Source organism: Caretta caretta, chromosome 10, assembly GCF_965140235.1.
Source record: "Caretta caretta isolate rCarCar2 chromosome 10, rCarCar1.hap1, whole genome shotgun sequence".
NCBI classification, from domain to species: Eukaryota; Metazoa; Chordata; order Testudines; family Cheloniidae; genus Caretta; species Caretta caretta.
In genome coordinates this window covers 80725346-80747051 of record NC_134215.1, presented here as the reverse complement: position 1 = coordinate 80747051, position 21706 = coordinate 80725346, and the positions used below count along the sequence as shown (strand labels likewise).

The 21706-nt window shown below is 41.9% G+C and overlaps 1 protein-coding gene across 1 annotated transcript in view; it reads right to left on the bottom strand.

Annotated features, from left to right (window-relative positions):
* Positions 1–2751: 2751 nt before the first annotated feature.
* Positions 2752–21706, bottom strand: part of SMAD3 (SMAD family member 3) — a 104235-nt gene continuing 85280 nt past the window's right edge. Inside the window, exons 6-9 of the mRNA XM_048866893.2 lie at positions 16007–16219; positions 14348–14485; positions 11508–11652; positions 2752–7820 (exon numbers count right to left, since the gene is read on the bottom strand). Coding sequence (XP_048722850.1) covers positions 7697–7820; positions 11508–11652; positions 14348–14485; positions 16007–16219 — 620 coding nt within the window. The 3' untranslated portion in view covers positions 2752–7696. The remainder of the gene's footprint in view (positions 7821–11507; positions 11653–14347; positions 14486–16006; positions 16220–21706) is intronic.

Here is a 21706-nt window from a genome sequence, read left to right as displayed (position 1 = left end):
TCCATAGCCTCCACACCCAGACGCCCAAGAATGCGGTGCAGGGGCCTCTGGCCACCTAGTCACTCCACCACAGAGGATTGCCCAAGCAATGGAAGGCTGGCATTCAATAAGTTTTAAACTTTTAAAGTGCTCTGTGGCCTCGTCCTTCCCTCCTCCACCACCCCTCCTGGTGCTTCTCTCCTCCACCACCCCTCCTGGGCTACCTTGGTAGTTATCCCCCTATTTGTGTAATGAATTAATAAAGAATGCATGAATGTGAAGCAACAATGACTTTATTGCCTCTACAAGCGGTGATCGAAGGGAGGAGGGGAGGGTGGTTAGCTTACAGGGAAGTAGAGTGAACCAAGGGGTGGGGGGTTTCATCAAGGAGAAACAAACAGAACTTTCACACCGTAGCCTGGCCACTCATGAAACTGGTTTTCAAAGCTTCTCTGATGCGTACCGCGCCCTCCTGTGCTCTTCTAACCGCCCTGGTGTCTGGCTGCGCGTAACCAGCAGCTAGGCGATTTGCCTCAACCTCCCACCCCGCCATAAACGTCTCCCCCTTACTCTCACAGATATTGTGGAGCGCACAGCAAGCAGTAATAACAGTGGGAATATTGGTTTTGCTGAGGTCTCACCAAGTCAGTAAACTGCGCCAGCACGCTTTTAAACGTCCAAATGCACATTCTACCACCATTCTGCACTTGCTCAGCCTGTAGTTGAACAGCTCCTGACTACTGTCCAGGCTGCCTGTGTACGGCTTCATGAGCCATGGCATTAAGGGGTAGACTGGGTCCCCAAGGATAACTATGGGCATTTCAACATCCCCAACGGTTATTTTCTGGTCTGGGAATAAAGTCCCTTCCTGCAGCTTTTGAAACAGACCAGAGTTCCTGAAGACGCAAGCATCATGTACCTTTCCTGGCCATCCCACGTTGACGTTGGTGAAACGTCCCTTGTTACCCACCAGTGCTTGCAGCACTATTGAAAAGTACCCCTTGCAGTTTATGTACTCACCGGCTTGGTGCTCTAGTGCCAAGATAGGGATATGGGTTCCGTCTATGGCCCCACGACAGTTAGGGAATCTCATTGCAGCAAAGCCATCCACTGTGACCTGCACATTTCCCAGGGTCACTACCCTTGATATCAGCAGATCTTTGATTGCGTTGGCTACTTGCATCACAGCAGCCCCCACAGTAGATTTGCCCACACCAAATTGATTCCCGACTGACCAGTAGCTGTCTGGCGTTGCAAGCTTCCACAGGGCTATTGCCACTCGCTTCTCAACTGTGAGGGCCGCTCTCATCTTGGTATTCTTGCACCTCAGGGCAGGGGAAAGCAAGTCACAAAGTTCCATGACAGGGCCCTTACGCATGCAAAAGTTTCGCAGCCACTGGGAATCGTCCCAGATCTGCAACACTATATGGTCCCACCAGTCTGTACTCGTTTCCTGAGCCCAGAATCGGCGTTCCACCACATGAACCTGCCCCCTTAGCACCATGATGCCCACATTGCCAGGGCCCGTGCTTTGAGAGACGTCTGTGTCCATGTCCTCATCACTCTCATCACCATGCTGATGTCGCCTACTTGCCTGGTTTCGCTTTGCCAGGTTCTGGTGCTGCATATACTGCTGGATAATGTGTGTGGTGTTTAATGTGCTCCTAATTGCCAAAGTGATCTGAGCGGGCTCCATGCTTGCCATGGTATGGCGTCTGCACAGAAAAAAGGCGCGGAACGATTGTCTGCCGTTGCTCTGACAGAGGGAGGGGTGATTGACGACGTGGCTTACAGGAATTAAAATCAATAAAAAGGGTGGCTTTGCGAGAAACAGAATGGCCCCCTGAAGGATAGAACTCAAAACTGGGTTTAGCAGGCCGTTGATTTCACGGAGGGAGGGAGGAGAAAATGAATACAAAACAAATCTGGTCTATTTCTTGTTTTGATCCACTTCATCTATCTTTATACATCTTGCTGGCAGCAGACTGTGGAGTATGACCACTAGCCATCGTCATCTCCTGGGTGTTCGGCAGAAGACAGTGCAGTATGACTGCTGGCCATCTTCTTCTGCTGGCTGCAGATTAAAAGACAGTGCACTGCCGGTAGGATTGAATCACTATGAAACGAAACTTAAAAGGGAAATGACTTGGCTGAGTCACTCCCATGTTTGCCCAGGCACCCCGACCTCATCGAGGTCGGTTAAAAGAACACCCTGGACTACGTCGATGACAGCTACCAGTCATACTGCACTGTCTGCTGCCAAAAGGGAATAAACTGTTGCTGTGTAGTAATGCCGTACTGCGTCTGCCAGCACCCAAGAGACATACGGTGACTGTTAGCTGAGCGGGCTCCATGCTTGCCGTGGTATGGTGTCTGCACAGGTAACTCAAGAAAAAAGGCGCAAAACGATTGTCTGCCCTTGCTTTCATGGAGGGAGGGAAGAAAGGGGGGCCTGACAATATGTACCCGGAACCACCAGCAACAATGTTTTAACCCCATCAGGCACTGGGATTTCTACCCAGAATTCAAATGGGCGGCAGAGACTGTGGGAACTGTGGGATAGCTACCCACAGTGCAATGCTCCGGAAGTAGGTGGTTGCCTCGGTACTGTGGACACACTCCACCGACTACATGCACTTAGAGCATTTGTGTGGGGACACACACAATCGACTGTATAAAAACGCTTTCTACAAAACCGACTTCTTTAAATTCGACCTAATTTCGTAGTGTAGACACACCCTAAGTACAATGACATCTACTTGCTAAAGAGCCTTGTTTTCAAATTAAAGTTTATTAAAATGACAAAAATAGAAGTTTCACATATGAAAGAAGAGGGCATACATGGTACAGGCCTTTAGTAACAACAGGTGAATAATGCTTAAGCTAAAGCACATAGGCAGCTGAACCATTCATTAACATACAATCTCAGGGTAAGAAAATCTAAATACTAATGCAAACGTGCTCATAGGCAGCTACAAAAGGGGGGAATAATTCCCTCCAGAAACAAAGAGATGGGCCTCCTCCCGCCTCAAGATGGAACAGGCTGCAATGGTGCAGATTGGTCTAGTAGTCACAGATGGGAGGAAGCAGAAGATTAACCAAAACATTTACTGAGTAATGCTTTCTTTCATTATTTTTAAAGTCTCATTTTGTTGTAAAATAATCAAACTAGAAGACCTGAAGAGCGCAGTGCAATGGCCCATCTGTGTATGGCATTTATTGCTAAAAGACAAAAGAACAGCCACCCAAACAAGTGCTTCTGCAACATAAACTGAAGTAAATGGAACAAAAGTCAATGTATTGTTTAATTTGCAAGGGTCTGCTGATCATTTCTTGGACAGATGTCTAGCTGCTCTCACATCAGTAACATCCTAATTATTAACAATCATCAGAGAGGAGCATATGAGAAACCTCAGATCTTTAATAGGAACCCTTGAAGCGCTCTGTTAAAAATTAAATATTTGATTCATCTGAATATTCAAAGAAAGTAGATAAATATAAAAACATGTATAAGAATATACTGAATTCCTTAACCATACAGCTCAATCAACTACTATATAGTGACTAATAATTTCTCATTCTAGCTTAGACCAGTTTATTCTTGATATTCTATTCCTTCTACCTACCCAGTGCCTCAGAGTACCAGGAGAGCTCACACTGAGACATTTTATTGTGTTGTTGAAGTCCTCCACAGAGCTATGCTCTACCTCCTAGTGCTTCTTCCAGTTAGTAACTGGAATGAGATATGGACATCTACACTAGCTGCTTCAGACTCAGCTATGAAAATCTGTCACCCTACAGTGTCTCTGTACTGTTCCAAGTATACTTCCCTCTAAGAGGAGAGAAAACTGGTCGAATAGAAATTATTTCTTTAAGGTCACCCATCCATCATCATTCCTTGACTAAACGTTTGTAGCAAGAGCCTTGAGGAAAGTTGGAGATGCTTCCAATTCCTCCTGCTTTGCACACCCACATACTTTATAGCTGTTGATTAAATCAAAGGTATAGCACTGGATTTTAGTCTAAGACAAGCTAAACACAAAATACACACTGCAATTCAGTCCAATACATTAATAAAAAAAAATTCACCACAGTCATTAAAATCACAAGGCGATCTGTAACGTCTGCCAGCAGCCGTGCCCTTGTGTAGGGCAACGCCAATTAGAAATGAGTCAAAGTTCCTGCTAATGACTCTGAGCTTGTAACAAAAATGTATGAAATCCTGGTAAACTAGCCAAGACTACAGCTAAATGAGAGGATATTCCAGTACACATATGTCATCTAAGCTAAGGCATGGCTGACTGCATACATTTGTGCTACATATCAAAGCTACCATAATAAAGTTTTAGAAAATAAGTAAAAAACAAAAACAACCCACACATGCACCTCTGGAGCAATGCTGAGTACAATAAGCTACGCTCAAGTGCTACCTTTCAGTAGTGTCATCCACAAATGGCATGATTCAGACACGTTCAGTACGTTTCAAACCTGATGGGGAACAAGGTTTTATCTGTACAATATCCACTTGAAACTGTGCAACACAAAACCCTTGAATCACAATGTTTCTCTCTTCCCCTAGTCTTTTCAGCTGTTTAAATGGCACAGTACTCTCTACTTGAACTTAAAAGGTGACTTTAAAACCATAAAGCTATTATGAATTAGTGAGAAGGCGAAGAAAGGAAGTTAATATTCAAGTTAAGATAACTTTTTTCCTCATTATTTTTCTCTAACTGTACTGACTGAGACACTTGTTTTCTAGTTGAATTCATTTTACAGGAATGATGATGTTGCTAACCACAGTTTACCATCATGATCTGCATACTGCTTTCTGTGCTAAATATTAATAAAGGTTAGCAGGTTTTAACCCTCTGCCAAATAAAACAGATACCTGCTTTGCCAAGTAAGTCCACATGAAAATCAGATTTGGAGAATGAGATTCTCTCTGTGAACTTCATATAAAAAAAGACAATCAGCCCCTTCCCCTAGCTGCTACCCTGCTAACTCAGTTTGGAATCTTAAAGTCAAACTGGATTCTTTCTGTTTTACACCATCACTAGTTATAAAGATTCAACAATCAGAAATTTAAGATGTCAGTTTTGTTGCTAAGGCACCAGAAAGAATAGAGGCCAGCTTCCTCCATGATTATGTAAGGAGGTAAAACAGGGCTTGTGCAGTGAAATAAGCAGATCCAACTACAGATGCTCAGGGAAGAAACCTGGGGCTGTTTTTACATAGCAGTTTTTTTTTTAACCATAACATCCATTCAAAACAGCTCTGTAACAAGTTCCAGAATAGATCTTTCCATGCAGTTATGTCAGAAGCCCATATCTGCAAGTAAAGAAGCCAACATATAACAAATCAATCCACAATGACAGTCAGACCTATTCTTTTTAAATGGCTTGCGAATACCATATTACTCAGACCCCCTCTCCATGCATGAATCATAGGCATTCATAGTTAAACAAATTCAGATGCACTGCAGAAATACTGAATGACAGAAACCTCCAGTACTCTGATTCAAGCACTGATGCTCCACGAGAGCTCCAGTCAAAGCTGTAGGGGAAGATTCTTCAGTGGGAGCATCAGTCCCTCTGCAAATCTGCTCTGGAATTCTCAGTCACAAGCATGAATTACACACTAGAGGTCATTCCTCACGTTTGATGGAAAGTCGTCCTCCAAGACATCCCTTTATTTGCTAGGAGAAAACAATACTGGCAAGGAACCTCCTGAAGGGCATTTTGAGTGTGAAACTGACAGCATAGTCACTCTCCTGCACATAGGGACAGAAAGCTTGTGTAGCAGGGTAAATCTAGGAGAATTTGTCTGGTATGCATACTAAAGAAAGGTTCCCTTGTAGCCTCCCTTGGTGATGCCTCCAAATACAAAAGTGTGATTTTGTAAACCAATTATTTTGGCCAGTACATAAATGGGTACCAAGGGAATAAGTATGTAATAAAAGCCTTAGTACATAGACAGACCAGACACACGCAGACACCTGAAATGCATCTGTGAAATGGTATCAAAAGCTCCCTGCCCAGTTAGGAGACTTAGGCTGTGATTCTGCAAATGCGCACTCACAAGACTAGTCACATGGAGTTCAAAGGAACTACTCACATGTCTAAAAGTTAATCGTGTGCATAAGTCCTTGCAGGATTGAGGCTTTATTTATCACAAAGCACTGCAAAGAGCATTCTATACTTCCCAGAGTCAGACATAGATTTGTAATTCACTTTCTACATCAGATTTCCATAGGAAATTCTGAATGTGGTAGGCTTTTTTCCCTGACATTTTGGCACAAACATGTATGATATTTAACAGGAACAAAACGAAACAGATGATCGAGTGGCAAAGAAGTAGTTATGAAATGTGTATGGCAAATTTTAGCTTGTAACAAGCAGTGTGTGTGTGTGTTTGTTTTTTCCAGTTGTGGAAGTTATTTCTGCTTGCCATGACAGTCATTACTGGGAACAACTACCATTATAACTGTCAAGTGAGGATATTTAAAAAAAAAACAAAAAACAGAAGAATTTTATAATACACGTAAAAACACGCTCTCCCCTTATACTTTCTTCTAACAGGCAACAAAACACCTTGACCATAGGTTTTAACAACAGAGAGTATTTCTGTATCTGAGATATTATAGCTAAATTTGTAGAGTGGCATGTGATGGCACTGTATGCTCTAAATCAGGTTACTCCCATGTGCTCTTTCTGAATGTGGCAGCAAGGACTGGGTAGCTCTCCTCTCTAGGGCCCACCACTAAGTTAACTGAGCCCATAACATTTAAAAAGTGTAAGATACCATTCAACATATCGAGAGGATACAATACAGAAGTTCATGTAATTAATGCAAATGGACTACCCAGCAAGGAAGGCTTAACTCATCCAGATGTGGCAAGAGCTCATTGCAATGAGTTACACACACTTTTCTGAGAGCTGCCCTAGCTAATCAATATCACTGCAGCGACATTAAAACAAACCTTAACGTTGGTCTTTTGCTTCACGTAAATCCAGTCTCCAAGATTACGGTGATATTAACTATACATCTCATGCACAAAGCCAGGCCTGCCTCATTGTCCGCTGTCTGACAAGGGAAAAACACTCTCTCTGGGGGACTCCTCAGTGCTTTTTTGGAGGAATCTCTTTTGTGAGTGTGTTGTTTTTATTTAACACCTCTGCCCCTCTGCTGTGGTTGGCCCATTCAGAAAGGGCAGACACATGCCTGTCAGGCTGTCGGAGAGCAACACAGAAGCGGGGCTTAGCAGCAACGTTCAATGGTATCTGCTTTACAGAGATGCTATGTTGCATTGGGCTGAAGTTCAGTAACACAAAGAGAAAACCTCCCCCAACCCAGCGAGCACCTGATGAAAGCAGCTTCCCCATGCTCGGAGCTGTACATAGCAGAGGCAACATAGGCACTACAAGGATTTAAGTGAAGAATGTTTGCTTCACTCCACTAAAATGGAAGTCCGTGTTCTTAGCATGAAAAATATCAGCTTCAAATTCTTACTCCAATAGCCCATAATATGTGCTAACATAGTTTCAGGGAAGTGGCTTAAAATGAGCACTTCATTTAAAAACAACCTCTTGTTTTTGCAGTTGATGTTTTTTCTGATCATGTGAATACTATGGAGAATTTATTTATTATGCTTTTTGCAAAGGGTTAAACTGATTCCATTTTCCAGAGTCCTTGTTTTGCCACCCAAGGAGATGTTTCCTTAAGATACACTGGAACAACGAATGCTTGGAGAACCCATTTGTGTAAGGACCTTGTCTAGCCATTGCAAAGGGCCATTAAGATGCAGTTCAATCCAGCAGGGGGTACTGGTCACAGTCTGCCGCCTAGAAGAATGAAAAAAAGAACAGAACAGAAATGTGACTTATAGAACTTTAAAAATATGAAGAGATTTTACAGCTACTAAAACATTCTTTCCTGCTTAGACAATAGCCCTGCATGTTACCCCAAAGGAATGTCTTTCTTCTCTACAACAACATGTTTTGTGCATATGCTGCCAAATTGTTTTTACAAAAAAATTAAAAACCCCAAAAACCCTTTCCCCCTTCCATATGCTTTATGATCATGGCAGGAGATAACTGCAATAGCATCTACTTACTACTTAAAGATTTCTGAAAGGAGGCAACATTTGATCCTCTAGATAGAAAGGAAGGCTACTGTCTAAATGCCTTTCACAGACCTTGTCTCATAATTAGATTGGATCGAACACTTCACTGTGTGTGTAATTTAAAAATAAAAATAAAAATCAGGACACTCACTCAACCGAAGAATTGGGTTTTAGCAGCTGGTTAAAGTTCAGATATGGCAGAATTTTTGAAAGATATATGGGGATCTCACCCCATCATCCAGATGACATCCACACCCACTCTGAAGGTGTGGCTTGGTCTGCAGAGAGGGTTCAGACCCATGCATTGGATCTCTGCATTTCCCACCCTTCCCCACTCCACAGGCTCAGGGTCCCTGTAGGTGCAATAATTGGTGCAGTTATGCTGTTTCCAGGGCTGTTGCGGGGAGGAGAAAAGTTAAGATTTGACCAACTGAATAAAAGGAGCAGCTAAGAAGCAGAACTGCCAGGCACTGTACAAATAAATTTTTATTTCACACACACACACCCCTAGACCAGTAGGTATTTCAGAAACACATCATTAACCTGTAGGCTGCCACTAACCTGTATCTCCTGAACAATTCAAGAGCAGAGAGGTGGAAACTGTAGTGAGTAGATGGAGGAGGCTTAGCCAGAGCTGTTGCCTAGTGGAACTTCTATCCTGTCCTGCCTCCCCTTCCTCCCTCAACCTGCCCTCTTACTAAGTCTTTCCCCCTCAGGCCAAATGCCATTTGGAGCAGGTGATGTGCCTCCACAAGGCTTAAGGGCCATGGAGCAGGGAGAGGAAGGCCAAGGGACAGTGTGGGGGAATCTCTCCTCCTGCTTGAGAGTATCAAGTTGGATTTCAGCTTTTAACCAAGGGAAGGCTCAGGGAGCTTGTTCTGGGGCCAGGAGGCAGGTGCAGCTGTTGCAGAAAAGAAGGAAGAAGAGGGAGAGGTTGGAGATAAGCGTACTCTATTTCTCAGCTTAGAACCCATCCTCAGAGTTTTAAGCGTTAATCGTTTAAGAGGAGGAAGTCAAAGCCTCAGTGGCCTTGGGAAAAACTGCTGCTGAATCAAGACCCTAGCTGGTGTTGGGGTAATCTCCGAGGGGCTGCTAGATGAATCATGCAACAGCTATTTGAGCTGCAGAATAACAGTGAGGAGACCCCTTCTTCGTTGCCTACATGAGCGAGAGCTGCAACCTATTCTATCTATGAATGTATATCCATTACCCTCTGGTCTTAAAATGGAGACACTGCCTGGAAGGCACCACACCCATTTCCAAATCAAGCATGGCTGACCAGAGTTGGCAGCATACTGTTTGCCGCCACAAGAGTGGGTGTATTGGCAGGGTTTACTCTGTGCAGTGGCCCAAGGGTGAGTCTTTTTTTTTTTTACTAATGGAAGTGTCCTGAGCCACCTGAACAGAAGGATTGCAAGGGAGGAGTGGAACAACTGTCTCGCTCATTCTGACATTTCAGTGAAGCACACATCCCCTTCATGGCCAGCATGAAATTAAAACACTCTCACTGAAGTTAAAATGGAACATTTGTCCGCTCCTCAAACACTGGCTGAAAAGGGCATGCCAACAAATAGCTCAGCACCATTACATACAAATCTATTCTTTAGCATGCTGTTTCCCCCCATCCCCAAGTCTATAACATCATGCTTTATTTTGACACTCTATCAAGACAATCAGACTTCACTGACAGCATGTCAGCTTGAAGATGGATTTCAGTAAGTTAGACCAGGGATGCCTTCTGTTGCTTTTTGGCTTGCCTGCGTTAGGCTCTGCTGTCAGAGAAGAGCCTGTGTGTCATGGCCTTCTTATGCAATTGCCCCCCTGATCGCTGGAACACAAAAACACTCAAACATCCTGCCAACAGATTGCTCAACTGGTTAAGCAGCTAAAGCACAGATTACTAAAACAATGCTCTAGATGCAGCTTTCAATGAGATTTTCATATGAATCAGTTCAACAAATAACTGTGCTATGACAAAGACAATTAGATGTAATTTCTCGTGGCACGGAAGCAAATGTTGGGCTTTGCTACAGTAAATGTGAGCATAGAGTTTCACTGACTACAATACTCCAATGAGATAGCCGACTTCCAGTAAGTCACGCTCATCTGGATTTCATTAGTGACCATGGCCAGGAGCCACAGCTGAAATGGTCTGGCCTGGGTGCAGAAGATTTAAAAACAAAATGGACTCCAAACATCTGGAGAGATGAAGGAAGAGAGTAACGTGAGAGGCCTGGGCTCCAGCTGATACTATAGCATCACCCCACCCCCCATTGCCACCCAACCCCTTCTGCTGCAGGAGACTGTAAAGAAGAACCAGCCAGGCATGTCTGCAAGCATATCCTGAGATGGTAAATATCACCACAGAATCTTTAAATAAGGCTGCAGATTTAAAGGAACACCATCAAATAATTATTTTTAAGAGCAGATCTTGTTTTAATCCTTTGCATGTTGTTCTGTCACAAAACAATCTTTATTTTCTGACAAATTTCATTTCCCCCATTTGGCATTAGCAAATATTGTCTTTCCTCCCTTTGTGACTTACGGAGCATTTATAAGCTCTGTTTGCTTGATAAATGCAATGCTACTCAGGATGGCAGTATAAGCTCTGGCATTTATTTTTAACCTGTGCTTTCTGTACGAGTACTGTAGTATTAGGAAACACCACACTGTATGTCCTAACTACAGTGGTCATTATTAATTTGTCCTCTCAATACTCCTTTAAGTTATGGAAAGGACAGCAAACAGATCAGTAATTGCAAGGACATTTAAACAACTGCCATGTGGCAGGCAATGAGAATGGGGCAAGAAGAATTTGATTTTACAGTAATTTTTCAACGACCCTAACCAATATCTTAAAATGTAAATTTCCAAGACCATCTGCTTTCAATTTAATCCCACAAGTCCCTGACAAAAGAAATGTTAAGGCTAAACCTAATCCACTAATAAATGCTCACAATGATTCTGCTCATTAGAAACGCCAGCCATCAAATTTAAATCTAACTTCAAGAAATAAATAACTTATAATTTTTCTTACAATGTCCATCTGGATTCACCTACAGTTAAGCTCCAGTTAGAGATCCTGTACTGTCCAACACTGTAACCAGATACACATCCTCCCAATGAGGAATGGTGCAGCTTATACTATATTGGATTGATCTGCTTTTTCCTCTCATTTCTCCAGTTATGGAAACAAAATTAAAACATTTGAAAAACACATTCTTAAGAAATGCATTCTATCTGCTTTAATAAAACTACTGCTGGCTTAGTCTCCTACTCTAAAAGCAGCATATAAAGACCTTGTTGAGCACTCTGACTCCCAAAATCAAGGACTGCAGCATGCATGATTTGTGGTAATAAGCACAAAATGTGCTGTCTACTGAAAGATGAAGACAAAAGATCTGACCTGTATTCAGCTCCCCAGCCCTTGACAAAGCTCATTCGGATTGTGCACATTCTGGTCAGCTGATACACAGCCTCGAAACCCTGATTCACAGACTGAGCCAAGAGGGCTGCAAATTCCTGGTTGTTAAAAATCTTCAAGTTGCACCCTGTCAGGAACATGACAACATGGCATTAGTGTAACTAAATTAAGAAATCCCCTTTCTTTCTGCCTAAGGAAAGAAACCACTTAACTCTGCTCTCCCCATCCCCAAACCATATTACATTATGGACAGATTGCATAAATAAGAAGCAAACTTCTAAAAGAAATTAAGTTTGGTTATAAATGCAACACCCCCACAATTCAACCCCTAAAAAAGTAAGGAAATACCAAGTTATGGGCCACAATGCTGAACCCTACTGCCCCCTCAGCATGTTTATGTTGATGAAAACAGACTGCATCACCACATGGCACTTCCTTCTACCTCCAAAGGATAAAGAAGGTGCACTACACAAAGCACATTCATCTCCTCTGCATTACAATGCAAACCTTGATTACAATCTCAACTCTTAATATTTGCTAATTTTTCTGACAGTGTAATTAAGGAATTAGTAGAAATGTACAAGCTAAAAACAAAAGAAACCATAAAAGCTGAATTTAGATGGTATCCATTAGCAGAAGTCATCACCACCCCATCCTGTAGAGAGCCAGTTGCCAAAATAGCTCTTGCTGTCAAAAGTCAGATGTCAGGACTACACTATATAGTTTGGTAGCAAGTACTATAGTTAAGAATGCGGAACTGTTTCAGTTATAACACTCTTTTCACTTGTTCATAACGTTCCAAGGATTTCCCCTTTCAAATTGAAATTTTCCATGATTGGTCCCAGCTGAAAGCTAAAGAAGAATCCATTCAGCGGGTTTTGAGTTCTGGGTAGTTGAAAAAATAACAAGTTTCCCAGAGTAAAACATTATTGCCACACTTTTTTTTAAAACCCAGAAAACTTAAGTGCTGGACTTAGAAACTTGGCACATGACTAGTGTTCATTTGGGAGTATGTCCAAGTTTGAAAAACAAATGCTTGGATCAAGACGAATTATAAGTGATTAAAAAAAATGACGCTTGAGCATGCTTTGTGAGCCTGACCATAACTCATATTGTCATCTGTTTGGGGATCAAGCCATTTTTGCTGGGAGCATGTCCACATGTAGGGGCCCGGCGGCTACAGGACCTGGCTACCCATTGGTTGAGTCTGTAAGAGTTCCACTGGGAAAATCAAGGAACAGGCCATCCTAGAATAAATCTTGCTCGAAGATATATGGCAGCTTGTGTTCAGTAAGAGGAGAAGCTTCAGAGAGAGCAGATCTGGGGGCAGGGAGATGCTCCATTAAAAAGAGAGAGAAGAGCCAGGAAAAGGCCAGTGAGGAAGCCAGGCAAAGCACATACAAAGAGGTCCTGGAAAGGAAAGACAGGGCAGTTTGTATTACGGGCAGATTGCCCAGTTGTTTAGGGTTCATGGGCTGGAAACCCATAGCATGTAGTGGGCATGAGTTCCCCCTATGCTGCAACTCTCTGAGGCTGTTTGGAGGTCAGAAAAGGCTGGACGCTGAGCCCAAGAGGAGGGCTAAAGACCGTGGTGGAGGAGTGCAGACCTGCAGAGGAAGGTCTATGCCAGACACAAGCCTGGAGCAGAAGATTGGGTTGTGTTTGCTTATGAACTTCAATTAATTTTGGAGCCTGTGACAGAACAAGGAGTAATGGTCTCAAGTTGCAGTGGGGGAGGTTAAGGTTGGATATTAGAAAAAACTTTTTCACGAGGAGGGTGGTGAAGCACTGGAATGGGTTACCTAGGGAGGTGGTGGAAACTCCTTCCTTAGAGGTTTTGAAGGTCAGACTTGACAAAGCCCTGGCTGGGATGATATTCTATGATTCTAGTGGACTCTTGTGATTTAGCCAGAGGGTTAAGTCACCTCAGCAACCTAAAAGCACTGGAAGCTGCTGGTGAACTATCTGAGAAGGGAAACTGAGGCCACGGATGGGCCCAAAGCCACATCAAGTGTGTGAACCCTCCAACAAAAACCCTATCTCAAGGGTGGGCTTGCTCATTATTTCCAAATATTATTTTCTAGATACTTTTGCCATAAAAATTTTATTTTTGAAAAAGCTTAATATGCTCACACCCTGACTTAACTAACACAACCCACCCATGTATATCTGACACAAGGTTTATAAATGTATTTTTATTTTCTAAGTAAAGCCTATTAAAATCCCCCTGTGACTTTTCAGTAGGTTTTAGATAGATATAAGTACTACAACCAAGACAATGAAATTGCCTCTTATGTGGTTTCCCTAGAAGAAGAACATAAAATAGAAGTAGGAAAATAACAGAGAAGAACATAGATGCATGTAAATTAAAAGGATTTTCTTCATATATTCATTCAGCAAAAGGTTTAAAAACATTTACTACTAGTATTGTATTACTTATTTGTATAGTACCAATAGTTTGCAAAGCACATCCAGACTAGGAGCCCGACTGTGTTCTTGCTTAAACGAATCAGAATCTATTTAAGGTACCTTACACATTTACCTTTATGAACCTGGACACTGGTGATGATGGCTGGATATACAGTAGAAACTCTCATAACAGTAACTTTACCCTTCATGCTATCAAGTAACACTGCTGAAGTTGTGGAGATGGCATAAAATATGTTTATAGTAATCAGAAACCTAAAACCAATAGTATTTATCAAATCCAGTTCATTTTGTTGAATAGCTCAACTTCTGTATGCAGAGCTCCCATTCTTCACATGTAAATGTTACACAGGACAGTGCATACAGCATAAGTGAGTAAGGCTAGGCTTGGTTACCTGGTGGAATCTTGCAAACAGTTGCGGGGTGCCAGCCGTACCGTTGGTTACAGTTAGGAGACTGGACAAAAATGGCACTGTCGCTAAGGCACTCGGCAAACACCTCTCCTCCAATGTAGTACAGCCTTACTCCTCTTCCTAGAAAACACATGGCACTGTTTCAGTTTAGTCAGTCAGCAATGAAGCATGCAGAAAACATTTATCATCTTCAAAACCTCAAACATTTGGAAGAAGAGTTTTTAGAAATCTGGTTTACTTCTGAATCAAAAAGGGAGGAATCAAGCAAGGTCAGTGATGATGGGAAAAGAACATAGTAATTTTGTTTTCAATGGCTGTTGGGAACAACAAACTTCCGTGAGGACTTCAAGCTGAGAGAGGTGGAAGAGCAATTTATGAAGCCAGAAGTGCATTCTCCAGCCACATGATCCTTTGCAGCATGCACTGCACAAATCCGCCACTTTGAGAAATGCCTCCCCTTAGCCACTCCGATATTCTCCATATGAACATTTCATCAGTTCAACATATGGTTTTCAACCTCCTCCTAGAGTCACCACAGATGTATGGCACTATTTTAATTGATTTAGAATAAAATTATATAAGGCTTCTCAACCGTTACGTTTAGCCTGAGATAACATTCACTATATCCTGATATAAAACGCTTTAATTCCCATGGGAAATACATAAATGAATATAATAAATACAATCTGAGTTGAAAAATCCTAAGTTTCAGGTATCAGTCTATGTAACTCTGATAAACCTTTGCTGTGCTCTCACACTGCTAGTGTGGAAACTTTGCATTCAGTCTTGCTTGAAGCATATGGAACCTGATGAACTTAAGGATTAACTTTAGACTCTTGGGATTTCTCACATCAGGAACCATTTTAGTAATGAAAAAATTAAACACCTGGTAAGTGAAGGAGCCACTGGTTCTGCCCCAGAGAAGGGTACAAAGAAGAATAAAATCTGGTCGAAGAGGGTTTGCTTTTCTGGCAGGAGGTAGGGAAACTAACTTGTACCATTAAGTCGCATTCGAAGGGCCTAATACTGCCCTCATCAGTGTAAATGGGGAAAACTCCACTAACTTTTATACCAGTTAACCAAGGACAGAATCGGGTCCTAACTTGCTATTTAACATTCAGCACTGTCAGGACCTGAATCTCCTCTTGCTTTCCATGGTGTAAATCAGGAATAGCTCCACTGAAGGAAATGCAGTTCTACTGCTTTAAAATGTGTGTAGGTGATGGATTATCTTATAAAAGCCTAGATAGGGCCCATTGAATCAACGGCAGTCTTTCCATTAATTCCAATGAAATTTGGATCAAGCCACTGCTTTCTATTCATGAGGGAACAGGCATGAAAGAGTAAAAATACAAGAGATCTCTCATAAAATTTAGAAATAAATTTCTTATCGATAGATACAATTCAGCTTCTACAATGTATAATAAATCCATTCTAAAACATCTTTTTATTTTACTGTTGTAACATTAATTTTCTTTTATATTATGGAATTTTAATATGTTAAAATAATGAAGATACTTAACTAAAACTGATCAAGTTACACAGATGGCTGATTTTAATCTTCAGCACTCTGTATCCAACCCTCTACACATTCCCCTCCCACTCAACAGATGGTAACAACAACAAGAAAATAGGCATTACCAATGTGTCGTCTTGTGAGCTCCACGGCTGCGTTTCGGTTCACATTAGACAATAAGCCAAGACAGAAGCGTTCTGAGTTAGAAGGGTCGGTGAAGCCATCCACGGTCATAGAAGGCTGTGAAGCATGGAATGTCTCCCCTACTCGCTGGTTGAGTTCATAGTAGGATATAGAGCACCAGAAAGCTGGCTCGCAGTAGGTAACAGGCTGCAGATCTGCACAAAGCAAAACAAGAAAGAAATCAGAGAAGTCCTTTGAAGAAAATGAAACATTTAAGAATATTATTCAGCTCCACTGCCTGTGTTTATTTAACAACCAAGCTTTAATTACTTGACAGATTTTAATGGGTTGCAGCAAGAAAGTTGCATCAACCCCAAAGCAGTTGGCATGCAGAATAATCACAAATAGCCAACACTACCACTTAACTGACTTCATCTTTACCACCTATAAAACTGAACTCACATAAACAATGAAAACACAACGTTAATTTCAGGTAGCTACTGTGCCTTACCTAAAATCAACGGGCTAAATTCTGCGCTCAGTAAGATGGATGTAACTGAGCAAAATTTTGGCCCACTGGTCCAGCTTCTGAGTTCACTGGCCCTAGTTTTAAGCCTGTCTAGTTCCACTATCTTCAGTGGAGACACTCCTGATTTACACCAAATGTATGTGGGATCCGTGTCAAGGTTACTGGGAATACTTATTTCTCATCATTCTTCTATCTGGAAAGTTGTAAAAGGGAAATCTACTTTCCTTAACAGATAACAAGTCTTTGGTTTTAGTTTTGTGGCAGTGGTTTGATTCAGCCGGTGGGCCCAACTGAAACTGGTTGCACCATCTTATTGCACCGAGTCATTTTGAAGAGGACAGTACTAAATATGCAAGAGGGGTGTGATTGTAAGAGTAAAGAAATTGAAATTCTTCTACTCCTGCTAAAGTCAATTCCAGTAACAGTCGATAGTAATTTAATCTCCTCATCCCCATTCTAAGCAAGTGAGGATATCTTCAAAACACCCGATTGCTGCTCCTTAGTTGGGGAGAAGATTTAATAGTGAGCAACAGAAAGCACCATCTTTCCAGCTCCTACTGCTAGGTTCCCCCCATGGTATTTCTTCAGTGCTCCAGGCACAGGGTTATAGAGACCACCAGCTCTGACAATCAAAGACAGGCCCCACCTCTCTTCCTCCTCTCCTTGCAAAGACGAGCAGCCCAAGAAGATAAGTTCAGTGTCATTTCTTATATAAAAGATCTGTTACCAGCTCCTTAGAGAAAATGAAGCTGCTATCCAACTATATCCTGTTCAAGTCCACACTCAGCTATACCCAAAAATGCAGCCTTCACACTAGAACAGTCCAAATGATCCTTGCATTTATCTGAACCAGAAAGACAATACAAGTGTTAACATATCCCAGTAAGTGGGATACAGATGTGAGGATAGCCACATACCTCAAAAACACCAGCAGCACCATGTGGAACTGCTCCTCCTCCACTGAAATCAATGGCAAAATTCCGACCGAGTACAGCGGCAGCAGGACTGAGCCCTATTTTATACTCCTCTAAACCAGAATGAGTACCAGTACAGATGCAACATTCTTTCACTGTTTCAGGTATTGTGTAAATAGCGCCCTTACTTTCCTGAACATTTAATGTGTATCCTCAACACTCAGTGGTGGGTCTCATATTAATAGAGTACCAGACCAGGAGACTTGAGTTCTAGTCCCAACTCTACCACTGGCCTGCTAGGTGACCTGGGCAAATCACTTCTCCCCACCCTGTGCTCAGTTTCCTCATCTGTAAAATGGGGATAATGATATTGGCCTCTTTCGTACAGTGTTTTGAGATGTACAGATGAGAAGCACTAGATAAGAGCTAGGTATTATTACTCTGCTGATTGTTGTCCTCTTCTCCCACTTCCACAGAAGCCAGCACCAGTTACTGCAGATAGTCTGTAATAACTTGCACTGTAATAACTTATCTCCACAATTTTTGAGGGGAAAGCGTTCTCAGGGCACCCGACAACCTGCTGCTGGTTCCTCAGGAAATGTGCTGTCCAAGTGCCACAGCACGCCAGGAATCCAAGCAGCAATGTGAAGGCAAAGGTCCGCTCTGCGAAAGCCACTTGACCCCAGCAAATCCCAGCCAAATCCAGGAATTTTGGAAGGGTGGGAGCCCATTTTTATCTTTTTCTATTGAGGGGCAACCTATGCTCCCTTCAGTGAACAAATTAAAAGGAAACTACTTCACAAGCTAAGGCTGACATTTCTGCTCTCCTAGGTGGTGTATGCCTGCCTGCATAAGGGAAAGTGAGGCCCAAAGGAATCAGAGTGTAACCCTCAAAGCATAAATTAATAGAAAATAATTCCATAAAATAGAGTATTTACATACTTACGGGGGACCCTGGCCTCAACTGACGAGATTTTTATTCCATAACATTCTTATGAGCATAAAACTTAGGTTTCTTCAAACTTAAAGCAAAAAATCTTTGAATATTTCCCCTCACATGTTCACATGCCATTGTACAAATCCACGAGTCATCAAGTACAATACATGCTGTTCCTTTTCCACCTCTGCCTTTTTCTGCTATGTTACTCATTTAACTACTACACTGGGATTGCCATGTGTCAAGCGTGTGTCTACAATTTTCACCGATTAGCAGTTTTGGACTACGGCACCTATCTGTGAGTGTTGTAACCATTCTGACAAATGTATAGCAAAGAGCACTGCTAATCAAGGTAAATTAGATCATGCTCATTTGCTTTAAAAAAATCTATGCTTGCTCTTATCCAAGAGCAAACATTTCTAAATAAGAGTCTATTAAGTTTCATAAAAGCAAAACAAGTTTTTAGCCCAGCAAGCGGTATCTTCAGAGTGATGCTGCCCTTGGGTTGTAGAAGCATCCTCAACCTGTGGGACTGTATATACTTTTGTGGTACTTTCCTTCAGCAACCACCTCCACTTGGGTTGTGTCTCAAGGGGACTGCGGGTCCCCACTGAGGAATGTACGGAAATTTCACTTTCAGCTTGATTTGCAATTTGAGGAAAGACAGAAACCAACAAACTCACCACTCATGAATCTTGTTGGAAATGCACTAGTCTCTAAGAAATGCAGCTGAATGTTTAATGATGCTGCCTTCCCTATGATTGTGGTATAAGGCTTAGCCTAAGTTTTAAGCCACCATGGAAAGAGTGAGTTACCTCTTGAGTTAGAAGTGGTCTGTATGTATCATTTTGATTTTTATGGATTTGGTGCTCACGCAAGTAAGGAGTTGTAGTAATGCTAGAGCCACACAGTGCCCACAGGGACTGTGCAAACAGCTAAATAAAGGATACATCGTAACCAGGTAAACCCTCCTTCTATCTTCCATGCACGGCACTGCCAATCCATTTAAACTCTGATACACAAGATGCTTGCTTTTTCCTGTCCCAAGTCCCTCTCATGAAAGGATCCCTATCATGCTGAATCATGAGGTCAATAAATGTCCCGAGTACTGGGATGAGACCCATCCAACTTATTCTCCCATAATCTCTGAGCTAGACCTCTAGCAGTATTTCTGTTGGCTCAGCTGCAGAGAACAACTGCAGGCTCTTTACATCAATCTAAGTAAAAATATAAAGTGAATTGATACAACAAATCATTTCATGCTATTCCCAGCACTCACCCTGCAGTGAGATCGGTCACTGAATTTATCTCCGATCTTATTTCATGGAAATTTGGTGAAGTACTTGATACAACAAGATGGAATGAGACTGGTGGCTCCTTTCTGAAAATTCTTGCATCAAGCAAGGAACAGCACTTGTAATGTATGCTCAGAGCAGCTAGCATTCCTCCAGTATATACTACACAGAGCTTGCTGGAAACCCAGCATTTTTCCCACTCCAAACTTTGTGGGGGAAATGGCCATTTGAAACGTCTGGTCCAAAAATTTCACTTTTCCACAGCAAATATTGAAAATCAGTCAAAACAGAAGTTTCTCAAAGGTGTGAAAAGGTTAAAAAAAAACAAACCCTACATTTTTTCATTCTATTTTTCAGTTGGAAAAAAGTGTGAAAAGGGGTTTTCCCATCACCCTTTCCTCACAATTTTAATGTAGGGGAGCGGGGGGAACTCCCGAAAATCCAAAAACTGTCAATTGAATGTTTAAGTTTCTCAGTTCAAAAAAAAAAAAAACAACCTGACATGAGATGACAGTCAAGGCAAAAATTTATTTAACTTTTGAAATACTGACTATTCATTTAGAATCTACCAGTAGGGAAAATTTTATCAAAATCGATATTTTTCTGTGGAAAATTTCAACCAACTAATGATATTCAAGAACTACATTAAATTACAAAGATGCTGGCCAGGAAGGTCTGTACTGGACTAGGGCAGGTGAGCAGAAAATATTAAAGGCCTCTTATTTCAGATCCTAACATTTAGATTAGTTATTTTTCTTTTGTAAGGCAACACCATCACTGGATTCTCAGATGAGACAATCTCTGCCAGAAATTCTGTATTTTAATCCATATGTACCAGTTATGGCTGCCACATCTCTAACTTCATCCTTAAAGCAAGACAGAGAGAGAAAGCAAGCAAGACTGTGAGCACACTCTCCTCATTATCACGACATTCTATAACCACTGAACTTTCAGAAAGGCTTGGGAATACCACTTTTTTTTTTTGTTTGTTTGTTTGTTTTTGAGTAGCAGCGTTGCACCACAGAAACCAGCTGAGGCCTGTATTACTAACTCATCTGACCATATGGTATGTGGTTATTTCACTTGCAGTGTGTGTCTGTGTCAAGCCTCTTGTAGAGCCAACACTGAGGAAGAGGACAATGGATTTCCAGTATACCAAACTTCTAGATAACAATATGCATATCCAATTCTGGCCCTTTGCTGTATAAACTCCCTGACCTCAATCTGAATATCTACAGAGCACCAGAAGCCATAGATTTGTTTTGGGGTGTTTTTTTTTAGTTTAAATAAAAGAAATAGGAGATCACTTGGTATTCGTAACTTTCACTAAAAACGTGTGCTTGACAACTAAACCTTTGAACCAAAAAAGTTCTTTCAAGTGGACTCCTTGCCAGGTGCACTCACATTCCAAAACATTCCCTCTGATCTGGAGAGACCATCTGCAGTGCTGGGAGAAGAGAGTTCAGTTCCCATGGCCCATTCAGTCCTTGGCTTGTCTGCTGACACGGTCAGTTGAGGGAGGAAGTGGGTTGGGGTTTTTTTGTTTTTGTATTGTCATCTACCCTGTAACCACCACCAACTCTTCATTTTGGGCAGATCACCCAACAGCGTGTAGATGGCAGCAAGCTTTCCATCACTACTGACACAGGACAGGTTTGATCATCAATGTGTCATTTCACTTATTTCAAAATTACCCACAACTCAACACCCCACAATAAACTTTAAAAAAGATATGTATTTTTTGAAACCTCCACTTGCCAAAGAACAACAAATGTTCATCTTGTAACTCCTGGCTGTGTCCCTTTCATTTTATTTCAAGTTATTACACTTTCTGACTCCAGTTTCAGAGACTACAAACGGATTACTTGTGGTTAACATGCTTTGGCTGCCCTTGTTTAGTCTTTGCTACCAGACACCACATTAGACATCCTACAGACCAACCAGCCAAGCAGCACATTTTAATAACCATTGCCTTTGTTGGAAAAAACATGCACTGAAGCCTGATTCCTAGAGACTCCTTACTCATT